Source organism: Sphaeramia orbicularis, unplaced genomic scaffold (assembly GCF_902148855.1).
Source record: "Sphaeramia orbicularis unplaced genomic scaffold, fSphaOr1.1, whole genome shotgun sequence".
Classification (NCBI taxonomy): Eukaryota; Metazoa; Chordata; class Actinopteri; order Kurtiformes; family Apogonidae; genus Sphaeramia; species Sphaeramia orbicularis.
The window spans coordinates 363,186-378,611 of record NW_021941495.1 but is presented as its reverse complement, the minus strand read 5'-3'; the positions used below and the strand labels follow the sequence as shown (position 1 = coordinate 378,611).

At 41.3% G+C, this 15,426-nt stretch overlaps 1 protein-coding gene across 2 annotated transcripts in view; it reads right to left on the bottom strand.

The window, feature by feature from the left end:
* neurl1aa (neuralized E3 ubiquitin protein ligase 1Aa) overlaps positions 1 to 15,426 on the bottom strand; it is a 59,451-nt gene that overhangs the window by 20,702 nt on the left and 23,323 nt on the right. For both annotated transcript variants that reach the window (XM_030129649.1, XM_030129648.1), the window contains exons 2-3: positions 6,318 to 6,568; positions 4,518 to 4,839 (exon numbers count right to left, since the gene is read on the bottom strand). In XM_030129649.1, the coding sequence (XP_029985509.1) occupies positions 4,518 to 4,839; positions 6,318 to 6,568 (573 nt within the window). The remainder of the gene's footprint in view (positions 1 to 4,517; positions 4,840 to 6,317; positions 6,569 to 15,426) is intronic.

Sequence of the window (15,426 nt, the reverse complement as noted above, 5' to 3'; positions counted from 1 at the left end):
ATTTATTGCATCTGAATTTTTTTATTTTAAATTTATGTACATAGTTGAATTCAGAGAAACAATTCAGATACTTAATTTCAGTGCAAAAAGTTCAGATACTTAATTTCAGCGCAAAAAAAATTCAGATACTTTATTTCAGTGCAAAAAAAAAAAAAATCAGATACTTAATTTGAGTGCAAAAAAAAATTCAGATACTTAATTCAGTGCAAAAAAAAAAAAAAATCAGATACTTAATTTCAGTGCAAAAAAAAAAAAAAAATCAGATACTTAATTTCAGGGCAAAAAAAAAAAATCCAGATACTTAATTTCAGTGCAAAAAAAATTTCAGTGCTACAAATTCAATGTCTTCTATAATTCAAAATCTGATGACACAGATTTACTTCCACATCTTCTTCTTCTTCTTCCAGGATGGCTATGTTGTTGTCGTCGTTGTCTGAAGTGAATTAACTGCTCTGCTTCTCCTTCTCCTTCTTCTTCTTCTTCTCCTCCTCCTCTTCTTCTTCTTCCAGGATGGCTGTGTTGTTGTTGTCGTCGTCTGAAGTGAATTAACTGCTCTGCTTCTCGGGGCTGACAGCTCGATTGGCCGTCTGCTTCTCTGACTCAGTCTTTGTGAAAGGTGTGGGCAGCCTCAAGGCTTCGCAATCACACTCCATTCTCTTGTCCTTCAGGGAAGTCCCAGCGAGCCCCCCCCCTCTTGATTAAAGCTCGGCTGTGACTGACTGGTCCAATCGGAGCCCTGCCGGCCTCACCACAGCTGGAATTACTCAGCTGCTCAGCCTCTGGTTATCTGACTGACAGATAACCTGAGGAACTGGGACACGGGTAGGTATTAAACAACTCTGTGGCCTGTTGGATTTCCAGCCTATGGGGACAGGTTCAGTCTGGCTTCAAGACTATCCTGACTAACCCTGGATCGGATGGGCCCGGCGGACTCAATCACCTGTTACCTCAGGCGCCCCCCCGCAGATGTCACCATATAAACGACTTTTCTGAGCTGAGAAGAGCATCATTTAAACATGGATTCACTTCCACCTGCAGACTGGATGAAACCTAAAAACAGGACCAACGGACCCGGATCGAATCCTTAAACAGTTAGGGCCTGATTTACTAAAGGTTTGCACATGTAAAAATATGTGCAAACTTGACTGCGCACGCAAAAACACATTGAAGCTAATCTACTAACAGGGCGCACAGAGGTTTGCGCCTCTCAAAGTAGCTCGCGCAACCCATTTAGCGTGTTTGCCCTGATGAATATGCAATACGGGCGTTTCTGCCAGAACGCGCAAAATTATTGGGAGGAGTAAATGCAAATATTTATTTAGCGCGTGCAATGTGATTTACCAAACCTGAAACTGATTGCGGTGGCTGATTTTGTGTCTATATTTCGTGCGTCTGAAAGGCAGGTTTGGACTTCGCACAAAACTGGCTGCAGTCGTCGTGGCGAGGAGGAGGCATAGACACAACGCAGAGAACCGATCTGTTCTGATCACATCAACATTTTTGGAATGACGGAAGAAAAAAATAAATAATTTGAGACATATGGGCCCCCCACTTTATGGGTCTGCCCCCCACGCCTGGTTCCACCAGTGGCACATCACCATTAGACCAGGACCAATCTCTCTCTCTCGCCCGCACACACAAGGGAGGCCGAACGGGAGGGGTTCCAGCGCTGCACAACACACACACACACACACACACACACTGTTGTGACTGGGCTCCTGAACCTTCTATATAAACACTGGTGTGGAGGGTTTTCACTCATGCCCACAGACTTGAAAGTTTTCGTTCACCTTACAGAGCGACATGAAGAGGGAAGGTATTTATTTCACTAATAACACACTTCACCACTGATAAACAACAACAGAGAAATACCTAGTGTGGAAAAAGAACAACTTCATATTTCTGAGTGCTGGTGTATCCCAGAGCAGTTTATACAGCATACTGTTTCCATGACGACAACCAGTAGCGCACGCAAAATCCTCATTTAATTAGGGCGGTCTCCAAGACTTTGCGCCTGTTGTCATTTGTGCAGGCAATCTTAGTTGATCACCCCTGACACCCAAATCAAGAGCACGTGCATATTTTAGTGCGAGTAAGCACATTTGTGCCTGTCATTTGTGATCTTAGTAACTCAGGCCCTTAGTGTTCAACACTAAAAAGACTTTAGCAGATTTACCTGAAAAACTACATCATTCATAGGTGTGATTGGACAAAGGACAAAAAAGGACACATACGGTGCAGCTACTGGGGGTGCAACGGTACGGGTAAGTCCACAGTTCGGTCCGGACTGTGGTTTTAAGTCCACGGTTTGGGTTCAGGTTCAGTATGTGTTTTGTGGGTAAACAGAACTGTTTTTGTTTTCTCCCAAAATTATATATATATATATATATATATATATATATATGTATTTATATGCTTGTCAGAAAAAAAAATAATTTCACAGTAGGAACAAAGGGGGGGGGGACAGAGAGGGAGGGAGGGAGAGAGAGAGAGAGAGAGGCTGATCTGAGGTCAGTACAGCAGAAGAACAGGGTAGGACCCCCACCCCCACCCCCCCAGGCCACATGTACCAGGTCTTTGATGTAGACGGACTGAAATCAGAGCTGGATCATGTGATCATGTGGCCCTGAGGATCGAACATATGGATGCATCATGGCTGACAGGAGAGCAGAAGGGGCGGGGGGGGCTGATCTATGGGTTAGACACCTCAGCTGTATGATGACAGATGCCCCGCCCACATTCCAACTTGCTAATGTAGCTGCAAAACAAAAAACTGTAAACCTACAGTAACCTAGGATGGAAATGTCACTGGTGTCACATGAAAGAAATTTAGAGAAAGAAATTTTAAAATCAGCCATGGATAAAAAAAAAAACAACAACAAAAAAAACAAAAAAACAATGTTTTTACATTATTTGGTTCATTTGGTTAATTATTTTCTTTGTTTTGTTGATTATTTTGTTGATTTTTGTAGATTTTTTAAAATTATTTGGTTAATTTTGTTGATGTCTTTTATTTTGTTGATTATTTTGGCCTTTTTCATTCATTTTGTTGATTAATTTGGTCTTTTTTGTTCATTATTTAAAATTATGTGGTTTATTTTGTTGAATATTTTTGGTCTTTTTACTCATTTTGTTGATAATTTTGTTAATTTTTGTTAATTTTTTTAAATTATGTGGTTCATTTTGTTGATTATTTTCTAATTTTGTTGAGATTTTCTTCATTTTTGTTCATATTTTTTATATTTTAATTTTTTTTTTAATTATTTGGTTCTTTTTGTTGATTTTTTTTTTCTTCATTTTGTTGATTATTTTGGTCTTTTTTACTCATTGACTTCCTACTCATCTCAGATCCATCCTCCAGGACTGGAAATTCAGTCATTTTAGAAACAAAGATAATAACTGAACCCAAACTAACCAATGCACTGATATTTATCCCGTAATATAAAACACTATCCTGACATTAGTCCTTATTGTTTGTATCTCAGACCACTGTTCACATAATTTCCTGACTCGTCCCATATATGTCCAAAAGTATGTGGACACGTTTCTTTTCTATGAGGCTAACGACATGCTCGTTGATTACAACCTCAGATCATTAAATGACACTTTTCATTAATTAAAAACCACAAAACAACCAGTACAGGTCCCCTAATGACCCCGCCCCCTCCTCCAGCGTCAATCAAACAAAGGCCACAGTTCCAATCAGATGCATTATGTGCAGGACATGTGATCCGTGGTCTATTTTTACAGCGGCAGAGGGGACGACAGCGGCCCCCCTCCAGGGAAAACACATATACTGTATATATATGTGTGCACGTTCTGTCACATCAAAGCCTCGCCGCTATGTCGCTATGTGTGCTAAACTAGCTCACATACTTGGATAATTCACATCAGCGCGCCTTCATACTGTAACCCCCCCCCCCCCCACTGTGTTTCTGTAAACACAGGAGGCTGACTGTCAGATGTAGATGGTCTTTGTCTGTTGTTGTTCCATTGTTTTACTCAGATGAGCTCAGAACGAACCTGTTTACAGTCAACACTTTAGGGACTTGAAGTGGGTTTGGCATGTACAAAGTGAAAGCACAAAAAGGTGAGGTCATCGAAAAACACACCCAACAACACACTAACCGGTAGAAAGGATGCATTAGACCAGTGTTTTTCAACTCTGGGGTCGCCTGAAATTTCTATTAAGTGATAAATAATAAAGGAAAAATCACTACGAAAAAAAGATATGATGAGTTGAGAGAGACAATCATGATATATAACAGACAAACTGTGAGTCTGAAACTGAAGCACTGTGGTTCTGTTTCTCTGTGGTTCTGTTTGTGTGGTTCTGTTTCTCTGTCGTTCTGTTTATAATAAAGTTCCAGTTAGTTATTATCTTTTAATTATAGTTTTTTTATTTATTTCAGTTAACAAAAATGTTTTTTACAATTCTAGTTTTGGTCATTTGGTTAGTTTTCGTTAATGATAATAACCTTGGTCTGAACATAACTCCCTTATTCTGGTGGACTTACCGAGCAGCTGGACTCCCCGGGTCAGCCCGTAGACGTCGATCAGAGCCCACAGAGGTTCTGCGATACGGACACCACTGAAGAACAACATGGGACTGGACTGGTTTATGCGGTAGAAAACCCGACCCTTCTTGTCGACCCAAAAGGCGATAACGTTGCCCTCGTCGGCAAACTCCTCGGGCAGCGCCTTGGCCCAGAAGCCGCTCTGGGACACCAGGTCCGGGCAGGCATACTTGGGCAGGTTCTCCGGGTTGATCCTGGACGGGTCTTTGGAGGTGAAGCCCAGACGCAGAGCTCCACTCCAGCAGCACTGCTTTTTAGTGATCTAAGAAGAGCACAACCACAAATGACCAGATTTGGACACTGTTATGCATATGGTTAGACTCAGAGCATAATCGCCTATGTCACAGGTGACAAACATGCAGCCCAGGGGCCAAATCTGGCCTGTAGAATGAAATATACTGAAGATATTAACAATCAATGGTGTAAAAATCACTATCACTACGACCGTTGACAGACTAAACTGTCCCAGACTTTCAGATTAAACTGTCCCAGACTTTCAGATTAAACTGTTCCAGACTTTCAGACTAAACTGTCCCAGACTTTCAGACTAAACTGTCCCAGACTTTCAAACTAAACTGTCCCAGACCTTCAGACTAAACTGTCCCAGACCTTCAGACTAAACTGTCCCAGACCTTCCCAGACTAAACTGTCCCAGACTTTCAGACAAAACTGTCCCAGACCGTCAGACTAAACTGTCCCAGACCTTCAGACTAAACTGTCCCAGACCTTCAGACTAAACTGTCCCAGACCTTCCCAGACTAAACTGTCCCAGACCTTCCCAGACTAAACTGTCCCAGACTTTCAGACAAAACTGTCCCAGACTGTCCCAGACTAAACTGTCCCAGACCTTCAGACTAAACTGTCCCAGACTGTCAGACTAAACTGTCCCAGACCTTCAGACTAAACTGTCCCAGACTTTCAGACTAAACTGTCCCAGACCTTCAGACTAAACTGTCCCAAACCTTCAGACTAAACTGTCCCAGACCTTCAGACTAAACTGTCCCAGACTTTCAGACAAAACTGTCCCAGACTGTCAGACTAAACTGTCCCAGACCTTCAGACTAAACTGTCCCAGACTGTCAGACTAAACTGTCCCAGACCTTCAGACTAAACTGTCCCAGACCTTCAGACTAAACTGTCCCAGACTGTCAGACTAAACTGTCCCAGACCTTCAGACTAAACTGTCCCAGACCTTCAGACTAAACTGTCCCAGACCTTCAGACTAAACTGTCCCAGACCTTCAGACTAAACTGTCCCAGACTTTCAGACTAAACTGTCCCAGACTTTCAGACTAAACTGTCCCAGACCTTCAGACTAAACTGTCCCAGACTGTCCCAGACTAAACTGTCCCAGACTTTCAGACTAAACTGTCCCAGACCTTCAGACTAAACTGTCCCAGACCTTCAGACTAAACTGTCCCAGACTTTCAGACTAAACTGTCCCAGACTTTCAGACTAAACTGTCCCAGACCTTCAGACTAAACTGTCCCAGACCTTCAGACTAAACTGTCCCAGACTTTCAGACTAAACTGTCCCAGACCTTCAGACTAAACTGTCCCAGACTTTCAGACTAAACTGTCCCAGACCTTCAGACTAAACTGTCCCAGACTTTCAGACTAAACTGTCCCAGACCTTCAGACTAAACTGTCCCAGACCTTCAGACTAAACTGTCCCAGACTTTCAGACTAAACTGTCCCAGACCTTCAGACTAAACTGTCCCAGACTTTCACACATTCAGTACCTTGAGGCGGACTTGTTCACACAGTGCAATGGGCCTGTTGCTGAAGGTGATGGCATTGCAGAAACTGGCCTGTCTCTTGACTGTTTTCTGAGTCGCGTCCATTACGATCTGGGACCCTTTGGCATTGGGATGGAAGAGGAGGGGGCTGACGGGGAGGGGCCCACCCATGCTGCCACACTGGATGGGGAGGCACCTCTTGGGTTTGTGGTGACATCGGTGGGACGTGGACGGGAATGGTCCACCGAGGGAGTCTGGGAAAACAACAGGAGCAACGAGTGTTATCCACTGCACCACCGTATTGCCCCCCCCCCCCAAAAAAAATGTATTATCAATATGATAATTAACCAAATATACATAAATAAATGTGCAAAAACTGTTATTAGTGTTATTAAAATACTGTGGTTTGAACCAAATCACTCCATTTGAACTTCCTAACTAGACTAAATATCCCAAGATGCACGGCACCTTCCATTCCCATCATGCTTTGTGGCTCCTGGCCAACAGCAGGGGTTGGACCGCCTCCATAATTAGAGCTCCAGCAGCCTGATTAAAATGACTTAATTAATATTCAGACACAAACAAATGGAAACTGTTGGCTCTGAGTCCCATTAGCACTGAGGCTGAAATACAACAGATGTTAAAGCTCCACCAGTGGGTTTACAGTCCACCAGTGGGTATACAGGTCCACCAGTGGGTTTACAGGTCCACCAGTGGGTTTAAAGCTCCACCAGTGGGTTTACAGTCCACCAGTGGGTTTACAGTTCACCAGTGGGTTTAAAGCTCCACCAGTGGGTTTAAAGCTCCACCAGTGGGTTTACAGGTCCACCAGTGGGTTTAAAGCTACACCAGTGGGCTTACAGTCCACTATACAGAGTCCATTTAGTACTTAGACTACTTATGTATCGCTATTGTAAGTACTGTTACTATTATCACTGTATTGTCAGGTTTAAATCCCATGATTATATATATATATATATATATATACACACATATGTATATACACACACATACACACACACACTATATTGCCAAAACCATTGGCTCACCGATCTAAATAATCAGAATCAGGTGTTCCAATCCCTTCCATGGCCACAGGTGTATAAAATCCAGCACCTAGGCATGCAGACTGCTTTTACAAACATTTGTGACAGAATGGGTCGCTCTCAGGAGCTCAGTGAATTCCAGTGTGGAACTGTGATAGGATGCCACCTGTGCAACAAATCCAGTTGTGAAATTTCCTGGCTCCTAAATATTCCACAGTCAACTGTCAGCTGTATTATAAGAAAGTGGAAGTGTTTGGGAACGACAGCAACTCAGCCACTAAGTGGTAGGCCACGTAAACTGACAGAACGGGGTCAGTGGATGCTGAGGCGCATAGTGCGAAGAGGTCACCAACTTTCTGCAGAGTCAATGGCTACAGACCTCCAAACTTCATGTGGCCTTCAGATTAGCTCCAGAACAGTGCGCAGAGAGCTTCATGGAATGGGTTTCCGTGGCCGAGCAGCTGCATCCAAGCCATACATCAGCAAGTGCAATGCAAAGCGCCGGATGCAGTGGTGTAAAGCACGCCGCCACTGGACTCTAGAGCAGTGGAGGCGCCTTCTCTGGAGTGACCAATCGCGCTTCTTCATCTGGCAATCTGATGGATGGGTCTGGGTTTGGTGGTCGCCAGGAGAACGATACTTGTCGGACCGCATTGTGCCAAGTGTAAAGTTTGGTGGAGGGGGGATTATGGTGTAGGGTTGTTTTTCAGGAGCTGGGCTTGGCCCCTTAGTTCCAGTGAAAGGAACTGGGAATGCTTCAGCATACCAAGACATTTTGGACAATTCCACGCTCCCAACTTTGTGGGAACAGTTTGGAGCTGGCCCCTTCCTCTTCCAACATGACTGTGCACCAGTGCACAAAGCAAGGTCCATAAAGACATGGATGACAGAGTCTGGTGTGGATGAACTGGACTGGCCTGCACAGAGTCCTGACCTCAACCCCATAGAACACCTTTGGGATGAATTAGAGCGGAGACTGAGAGCCAGGCCTTCTGTCCAACATCAGTGTGTGACCTCACAAATGCGCTTCTGGAGGAAAAGTCAAAAATTCCCATGAACACACTCCTAAACCTTGTGGACAGCCTTCCCAGAGGAGTTGAAGCTGTTATAGCTGCAAAGGGTGGACCCACGTCAGATTGAACCCCATAGACTAGGAATGGGATGGCACTGAAATTCATATGTGAGTCAAGGCAGGTGAGTGAATACTTTTGGCAATATAGTGTATATGTATGTCCATCCATCCATTATCTGCCACTTTATCACAGGGGTAACAGTCTAAGCAGGGTTGCCCAGACTTCCCTCTCCTCAGACTCCTCCTCCAGCTCTTCCGGGGGGACCCCGACGTGTTCCCAGTCCAGCCCACAGACATAGTCTCTCCAATGTGTCCTAGGTTTTCCCTGAGGTCTCCTCCCAGTGGGACATGCCTGAACACCTCCCCAGGGAGGCATCTGAAACAGATGTCCGATCCACCTCAGCTGGTTCCTCTGGATGTGGAGGAGCAGCGGCTCTACTCTGAGCTCCTCCCCCTATCCCTAAGGGTGCGCCCACCCACCCTAAGGAGGAAACTCATTTGGACCGCTTTTATCCGGGATCTGGTCCTTTTGGTCATGACCCAAAGCTGATGACCATCGGTGAGGGTAGGAGATTTTATATATATATATATATATATATATATATATATATATATATATATATATATATATATATATATATATATATATATATATGTGTGTGTGTGTGTGTGTGTGTGTGTGTGTGTGTGTGTGTGTGTGTGTATAATAAATAATTGGTGCCAAATACAGTTCTTCATCTTTTCATGGTCATCAGATATGACCGTATTTGGACGTTCAGAGGCTTTGTATTTACCGTGGAAACACCGTCATCTTCTCCAACATTGATTCCCCAGTCAAACCCATGGAGTTGGATCAATGACAGTGGATGGACACACTGGGTTTATGTTCAGTTCATGACAGATTGGACCGAAAAAGACACTGTTTATTCAGTTTGATCTGTTTCTGATAAAGAACCACTGAGTTTACATGAACATCTAAATTAAATAGAGGAAAATATATGATTTACAGTGAAAAATGCTAAATACAGAGGATCATATGAAACTGAAACAGAAGTAGAACTGGGTCTGACTGGGTTCAAATCATCAGTGTGACTTTTGGATTTGATGGGACGGATTGGACCCATTGGTGGTCGGTGTCAGATAGAAAAGTGACACCCCCATGGGAAAGTGACCCCCCAGTGGAAAAGTGACCCGTGGGCCATTTTTCTGTCATCGAATTCTGACCCCCCCTTATGGAAAAATGACCCACCCCCAATTTTCCCAAAATTCTATGGGGTGTGTCCTTTATCCATACTAGTACAGTGACCCAGGGGTCAGGTTACCACGGGCTCAGAACTGTATCTGACCTCCTGTCTGCCCCCCCCGGTCTGCCCCCCCCCCGGTCTATAAATCCAACTGTGAGTATAACTGTGGTGTCAGTTCAGTTTGTGGGCTTTGACTGCTTTTACACTTGTTTTCATCTCAGGGGTTGGTCTGCTTTAACAGATGAACCCATTCACGTGGCTAATGGATGGAAGCGTATGCCATGGCGGCGGCGGCGGCGGCGGCGGCGGCGGCGGCGGCAGGTGTCCTGTGGAGTTCTGATAAGACGGTCTAGCTCCGGCTGCTTTGTGTCCTCTGTGGGGGGGTCTTTGTGTGTTTATCTGCTAATGACCCCTCCAGGTTTTTTCAGCCCGTTCCAGCGTCTCCTGTTGGACGTGGCTCCGCCCCCAGAGCCTCATCGTGGCCTTTTGTCTTAGACGCAGCCGCGGTGGTGGTTGAATGTGGTCGGAGCAGATGGAGTTGAATGCATTAGCGGCTTCTAAAGAGGCGCAGCTGCTGAATTCATGTTCCTTAGCAACCGCTGGTATCTAAGGGTCCGGATCACAACAGGTGTTGGCTCTGGGCCGCAACACACATGCCCTTTATTTACAGTTCGACAGTCTGAGCTTTTACAGCCAACCGTCTGGGGCCTTTATATAAACAAACACCACCATAAACAACATTCAACCATGACCCTGACATACAATAAAAAATATATAATAAAATAATAAAACTGCTCCATCAGTGAGACTGGACAGTTTAAACCAAGGTTCTCAAACTCCTGTTCTTTCAGGTTCCACATTCAGCCTGATTTGATCTGCAGTGGACCAAACCAGTAGAATAAAAACAGAATAACCTAAAAATAATGACAACTACAAATTTATGTCTGTGTTTTAGTGCAAAAATCCCCCGTTAAATTATGAAAATACTTACTTTTATAAACTATCCAAATAAAAAAGATGTGAATAACCTGAAAAAACGGAAATTTCTTGAGAAAAATCAATGCAATTTTAACAATATTCTGCCTCAACTTAAAAATATTGGGGAAAAAAATAATAATGACAAATATAAATGTTTCACTTTGTTTTAGTAGGGAAAAAAAACAACATTACATGAAAATATTAACATTTATACACTATCCTCAAAAACATGAATAATCTGAAAAAATACGAACATGGAAAGTCTTCAGGGTAATCAGTGTAATTTTACCAATATTCTGCCTTTTATTAATTATTTTGTGTATTTTTTGTATTGCACATGTGTAAATGTTAAACTGAGACATAATATTGTTAAAATTACACTCATTTTTCTTAAATTTCATGCTATGCACATTTTTTAAAGGATAGCTTGTAGGTACTTAGTTTAGAAATGTTTTCATCATGTAATTTTACTTTTTTAGCAAAAATATGAATAATCTGAACAAATATGAGCAACTTCAAATGTCTTTAAAGAAGTGAGTGTAATTTAAATATATTTAAATTATAAAAGTGTGGTAATCAAACACGGTTATCATGATAATTAGAATTTAAATGGTAACACTAACTGTTTGATATTTTACCGCCGTTTATCGTTAGACTGATAATCGTTACATCCCATTACCTCAGTATTCCAAATGTGTGTGTGTGTGTGTGTGTGTGTGTTATCTGTCAGTAGTAGTAATGCCTCTAACGGCCTGGAAGGAGTCGTTTCACCAAAGGTCAACCATGTCTGATTATGAACAAACACGGTGAACAGCTTGTATTCCTCTGGTCCCAGTCTGTCTATGAGGTCTGTACCCACTGACACCAGCAGATACACCACACTACCATCACTCATCACAGTACGACGACGCCACCGCCACGGCTAATACCTGCCACAGCCCAGGGAACAGGAAGCGAATCTGTCACCGTTTCATTTGGACCACAACCATGGGAGCCAGGTGACTGCTGTGTGTGTGTGTGTGTGTGTGTGTTATGTTGTGTAACTGAGCATGTGCATGTGTGTTGTGTATCTGTGCATGTGTGTGTTGTGTATCTGTGCGTGTGTGTGTTGTGTATCTGTGCGTGTGTGTGTTGTGTATCTGTGCGTGTGTTGTGTATCTGTGCATGGGTTGTGTTGTGTATCTGTGCATGTGTGTGTTCTGGTGTGTGTGTGTGTGAGTTGTCTGTGTTGTGAATCTGTGCATGTGTGTGTTCTGGTGTATGTGTTGTGTATCTGTGCATGTGTTATGTATCTGTGCATGTGTTGTGTATCTGTGCATGTGTATGTGTGTTGTGTATCTGTGCATTTGTTGTGTATCTGTGCATGTGCGTGTGTTGTGTATCTGTGCATGTGCGTGTGTTGTGTATCTGTGCATGTGTTGTGTTGTGTATCTGTGCATGTGTTGTGTATCTGTGCATGTGTGTTGTGTATCTGTGCATGTGTGTGTGTGTTGTGTATCTGTGCGTGTGTGTGTGTGTGTTGTGTATCTGTGCATGTGTTGTGTATCTGCGTATGTGTTGTGTATCTGAGTATGTGTTGTGTATCTGAGTATGTGTTGTGTATCTGTGCATGTGTGTGTTGTGTATCTGTGCATGTGTGTGTTGTGCATCTGTGCATGTGTTGTGTATCTGCGTATGTGCATGTGTGTGGTGTATCTGTGCATGTGTGTGTATCTGCGTATGTGTTGTGTATCTGAGTATGTGTTGTGTATCTGTGCATGTGTGTGTTGTGTATCTGTGCATGTGTTGTGTATCTGCGTATGTGCATGTGTGTTGTGTATCTGTGCATGTGTGTGTATTTGTGCATGTGTTGTGTATCTGTGCATGTGTGTGTATTTGTGCATGTGTTGTGTATCTGTGCATGTGTGCATGTGTGTGTGTGCGTCCTCATTCCTCTCCATCCAACAGCTCAGTGGTTTACTGTGTCAATAGGATTTTATAGGTCGGTGGAAACTGCAAATATTTGCTCGACCAAATGACTTCCTGGTTCAAGGGAACGATGGAAGAACATGAGAGCAGGTTCAACTGTAAACACTGCAGCACGCTGTACAGGCAAGGAATTATGGGTATTTACACCCTCTACCTTAAATTATATTACACACACACACACATATATATATATACACATACATATATATATGTATTTTCTCTCTCTCTCTCTCTCTCTCTCTCTCTCTCTCTCTCTCTCTCTCTCTCTCTCTCTCTCTCTCTCTCTCTCTCTCTCTCTCTCTCTCTCTCTCTCTCTCTCTCTCTCTCTCTCTCTCTCTCTCTCTCTCTCTCTCTCTCTCTCTCTCTCTCTCTCTCTCTCTCTCTCTCTCTCTCTCTCTCTCTCTCTCTGATGTGTCACTGATGATGTCTCTTACACATTGAACATGAACAGTCTTGGACTGATTGGAGCTTCTGTTAATACTAGTTCACATCACCGTTGAAGACAGAAGTCAAATATGCTTGTATAGGATCTGTTCTGGTGTTTGGTGTGGATCATGTGTGATGACACATACAGTCCACTAAACAGCACAACACTAAACTACACACTACAAACTAAACTACACAACACTAAACTACACACTACAAACTACACAACATTAAACTACACAACACTAAACTACACACACCTTTATTATCTTTACCTCAAACAGTGACTTTCTTTATGTTTTAAACACACAAACATGTACAGTAACAGTTCTCAGTAACACCCCCCCCCCCATTATCACACCATGTACAACCACAAGGTTAATGTTAATATGTAAATAACATTTAAGTTTAAGTCTATATGTACTTATATAAAAAAAACAAATTTATTATTTTTCTCTTCTTTGTTATTTTTCACTCGTTTGTGCTTTTTGTCTTTTTCTTTGCACTTACTTGTTGTTTCTTGCTTCTGTTAATTGTTGCATTTCCCCACAGTAGGATAAATAAAGTCTGATCTGACCTTGTTTTATCTTATTTTGATTTATCTGAACTCATCTTAATTTTGTTTTATTTTATCTTGTTTTATCTTATCTCATCTTGTTTTATCTTATCTTGTTTTCTTATTTTATCTCACCGTATTTTGTTTTATCTTATCTCATTTTGTTTTTTTAATCTTATTTTATCTTATCTTGTTTTATCTTATCGTATTTTGTTTTATCTTATTTTGTTTTATCTTATCTTATTTTTTTATCTTATTTTATCTCACCTTATTTTGTTTTATCTTATCTTATTCAGTTTTATCTTACATTATCTTGTTTTTTTAAATCTTATTTTATCTCATCTTATTTTGTTTTATCTTATCTTCTTTTATCTTATCTTATTTCTGTCATGTAAAACACTGCCTTCTGTCTTTAATTCCCTTTAGACTTTCGTCCTTTGTTTGTGGCTGTATAATCAAACACATGTATATGACATTAGAACCCAAACCCCGGTACCACAGTGGTCTGAATCCCATACCAGTCCATCTGATGGAACACATGATCATGGCTCAGTGTTTCTACAGCACAGGTAGCCCACATACATACCCACTGCTGGACTTGTTGCTATGAAAAGCCCAGATAATACTCATCCTAGGAGACGTCAGCGCAAACACACCACAAATTAACCCTTTAAGCACCACCACCACCACCAGAACAACAGGCACACACTTCTATATGTGCTTTAGGCAAGAAAAGGGTCAGGAAATGGCTTCTTTTATCAGGAAGAACTCAACTTTCAATATGTGTCCATTAATTATCATTCTTATATGGAATAAATGTTTAGAACACTTTAATTCTGTTTAAAACACATTCCTTCTAAAACACTTTAAAGACACCTATTTGCATTGGCTTTAATACAAGTGTGACTTATCTGTTTGGAATGAAGGAATTTATTCTTGGTTTTACATCAGTACTCAGTACATCAATTGTAATGAACATAAAAACAAAAAAAAAAAGAATAGGCTAGAAGCAAAAGCTTTTTTTTTTTTTTGCCTATCCTTTTCAACTAATATACTGCTTACATCAACTTAAATCTGTACAGCATCGAGCATTAACATCATAATAATAAGAAATTTTAAAAAAATCAACAACAACAAAAACATATCTACCATCTCAATTCAATATTTCTGAATAATTTTAAACTTGAGGTACTTTTTTTTTTTTTATTTTTTTTTTACTTTTTTTGGATGCTATTTATCCAATTATTGTGTATCTGTTTTGATCAGTTTTAGTATATCTTATAGTTTTTATTCTTATTTTTGCTAGTTTTATCATATCTTTTGTTTTTACCTATACCTTTGCACAGAACTTTGGGCACTTCATGTTTTTTAACTGTGCTACAGAAATAAACTGGACCTAAAACAGTATGTTATAACCAAAATTAAAAAAAAAACAAAAAACAGACTTCAATCAATTAAACTTTATTTGTATAGTACTTACATGTAACACAAAGTGCTTTCCACCAAACCCTCCACTGTCCCGCAGTTACGAGTAGAAATAAAAATAAAAGCAACAGAGTAAAGCAATGCTAAAAAGTAAGAGTTTAATTAAAAGCTAAAATAAAAAGACAGGTTTTAAGTTTACGTTTAAAAATATGAACACTTGCGTTTGAATTTTTATCATATTTATTATGAAAAACAACTGTGAATGTGCAAAACAGAATTTTGTGAGATCACATAAATAAACTTAAAACTTGGATGAAACCCAACCCAAAGAACACCCAAAAAACACCAAAAAGAACCCAAAAAAAATGTAAAAACAACCAAAAAACACCATAAAAAC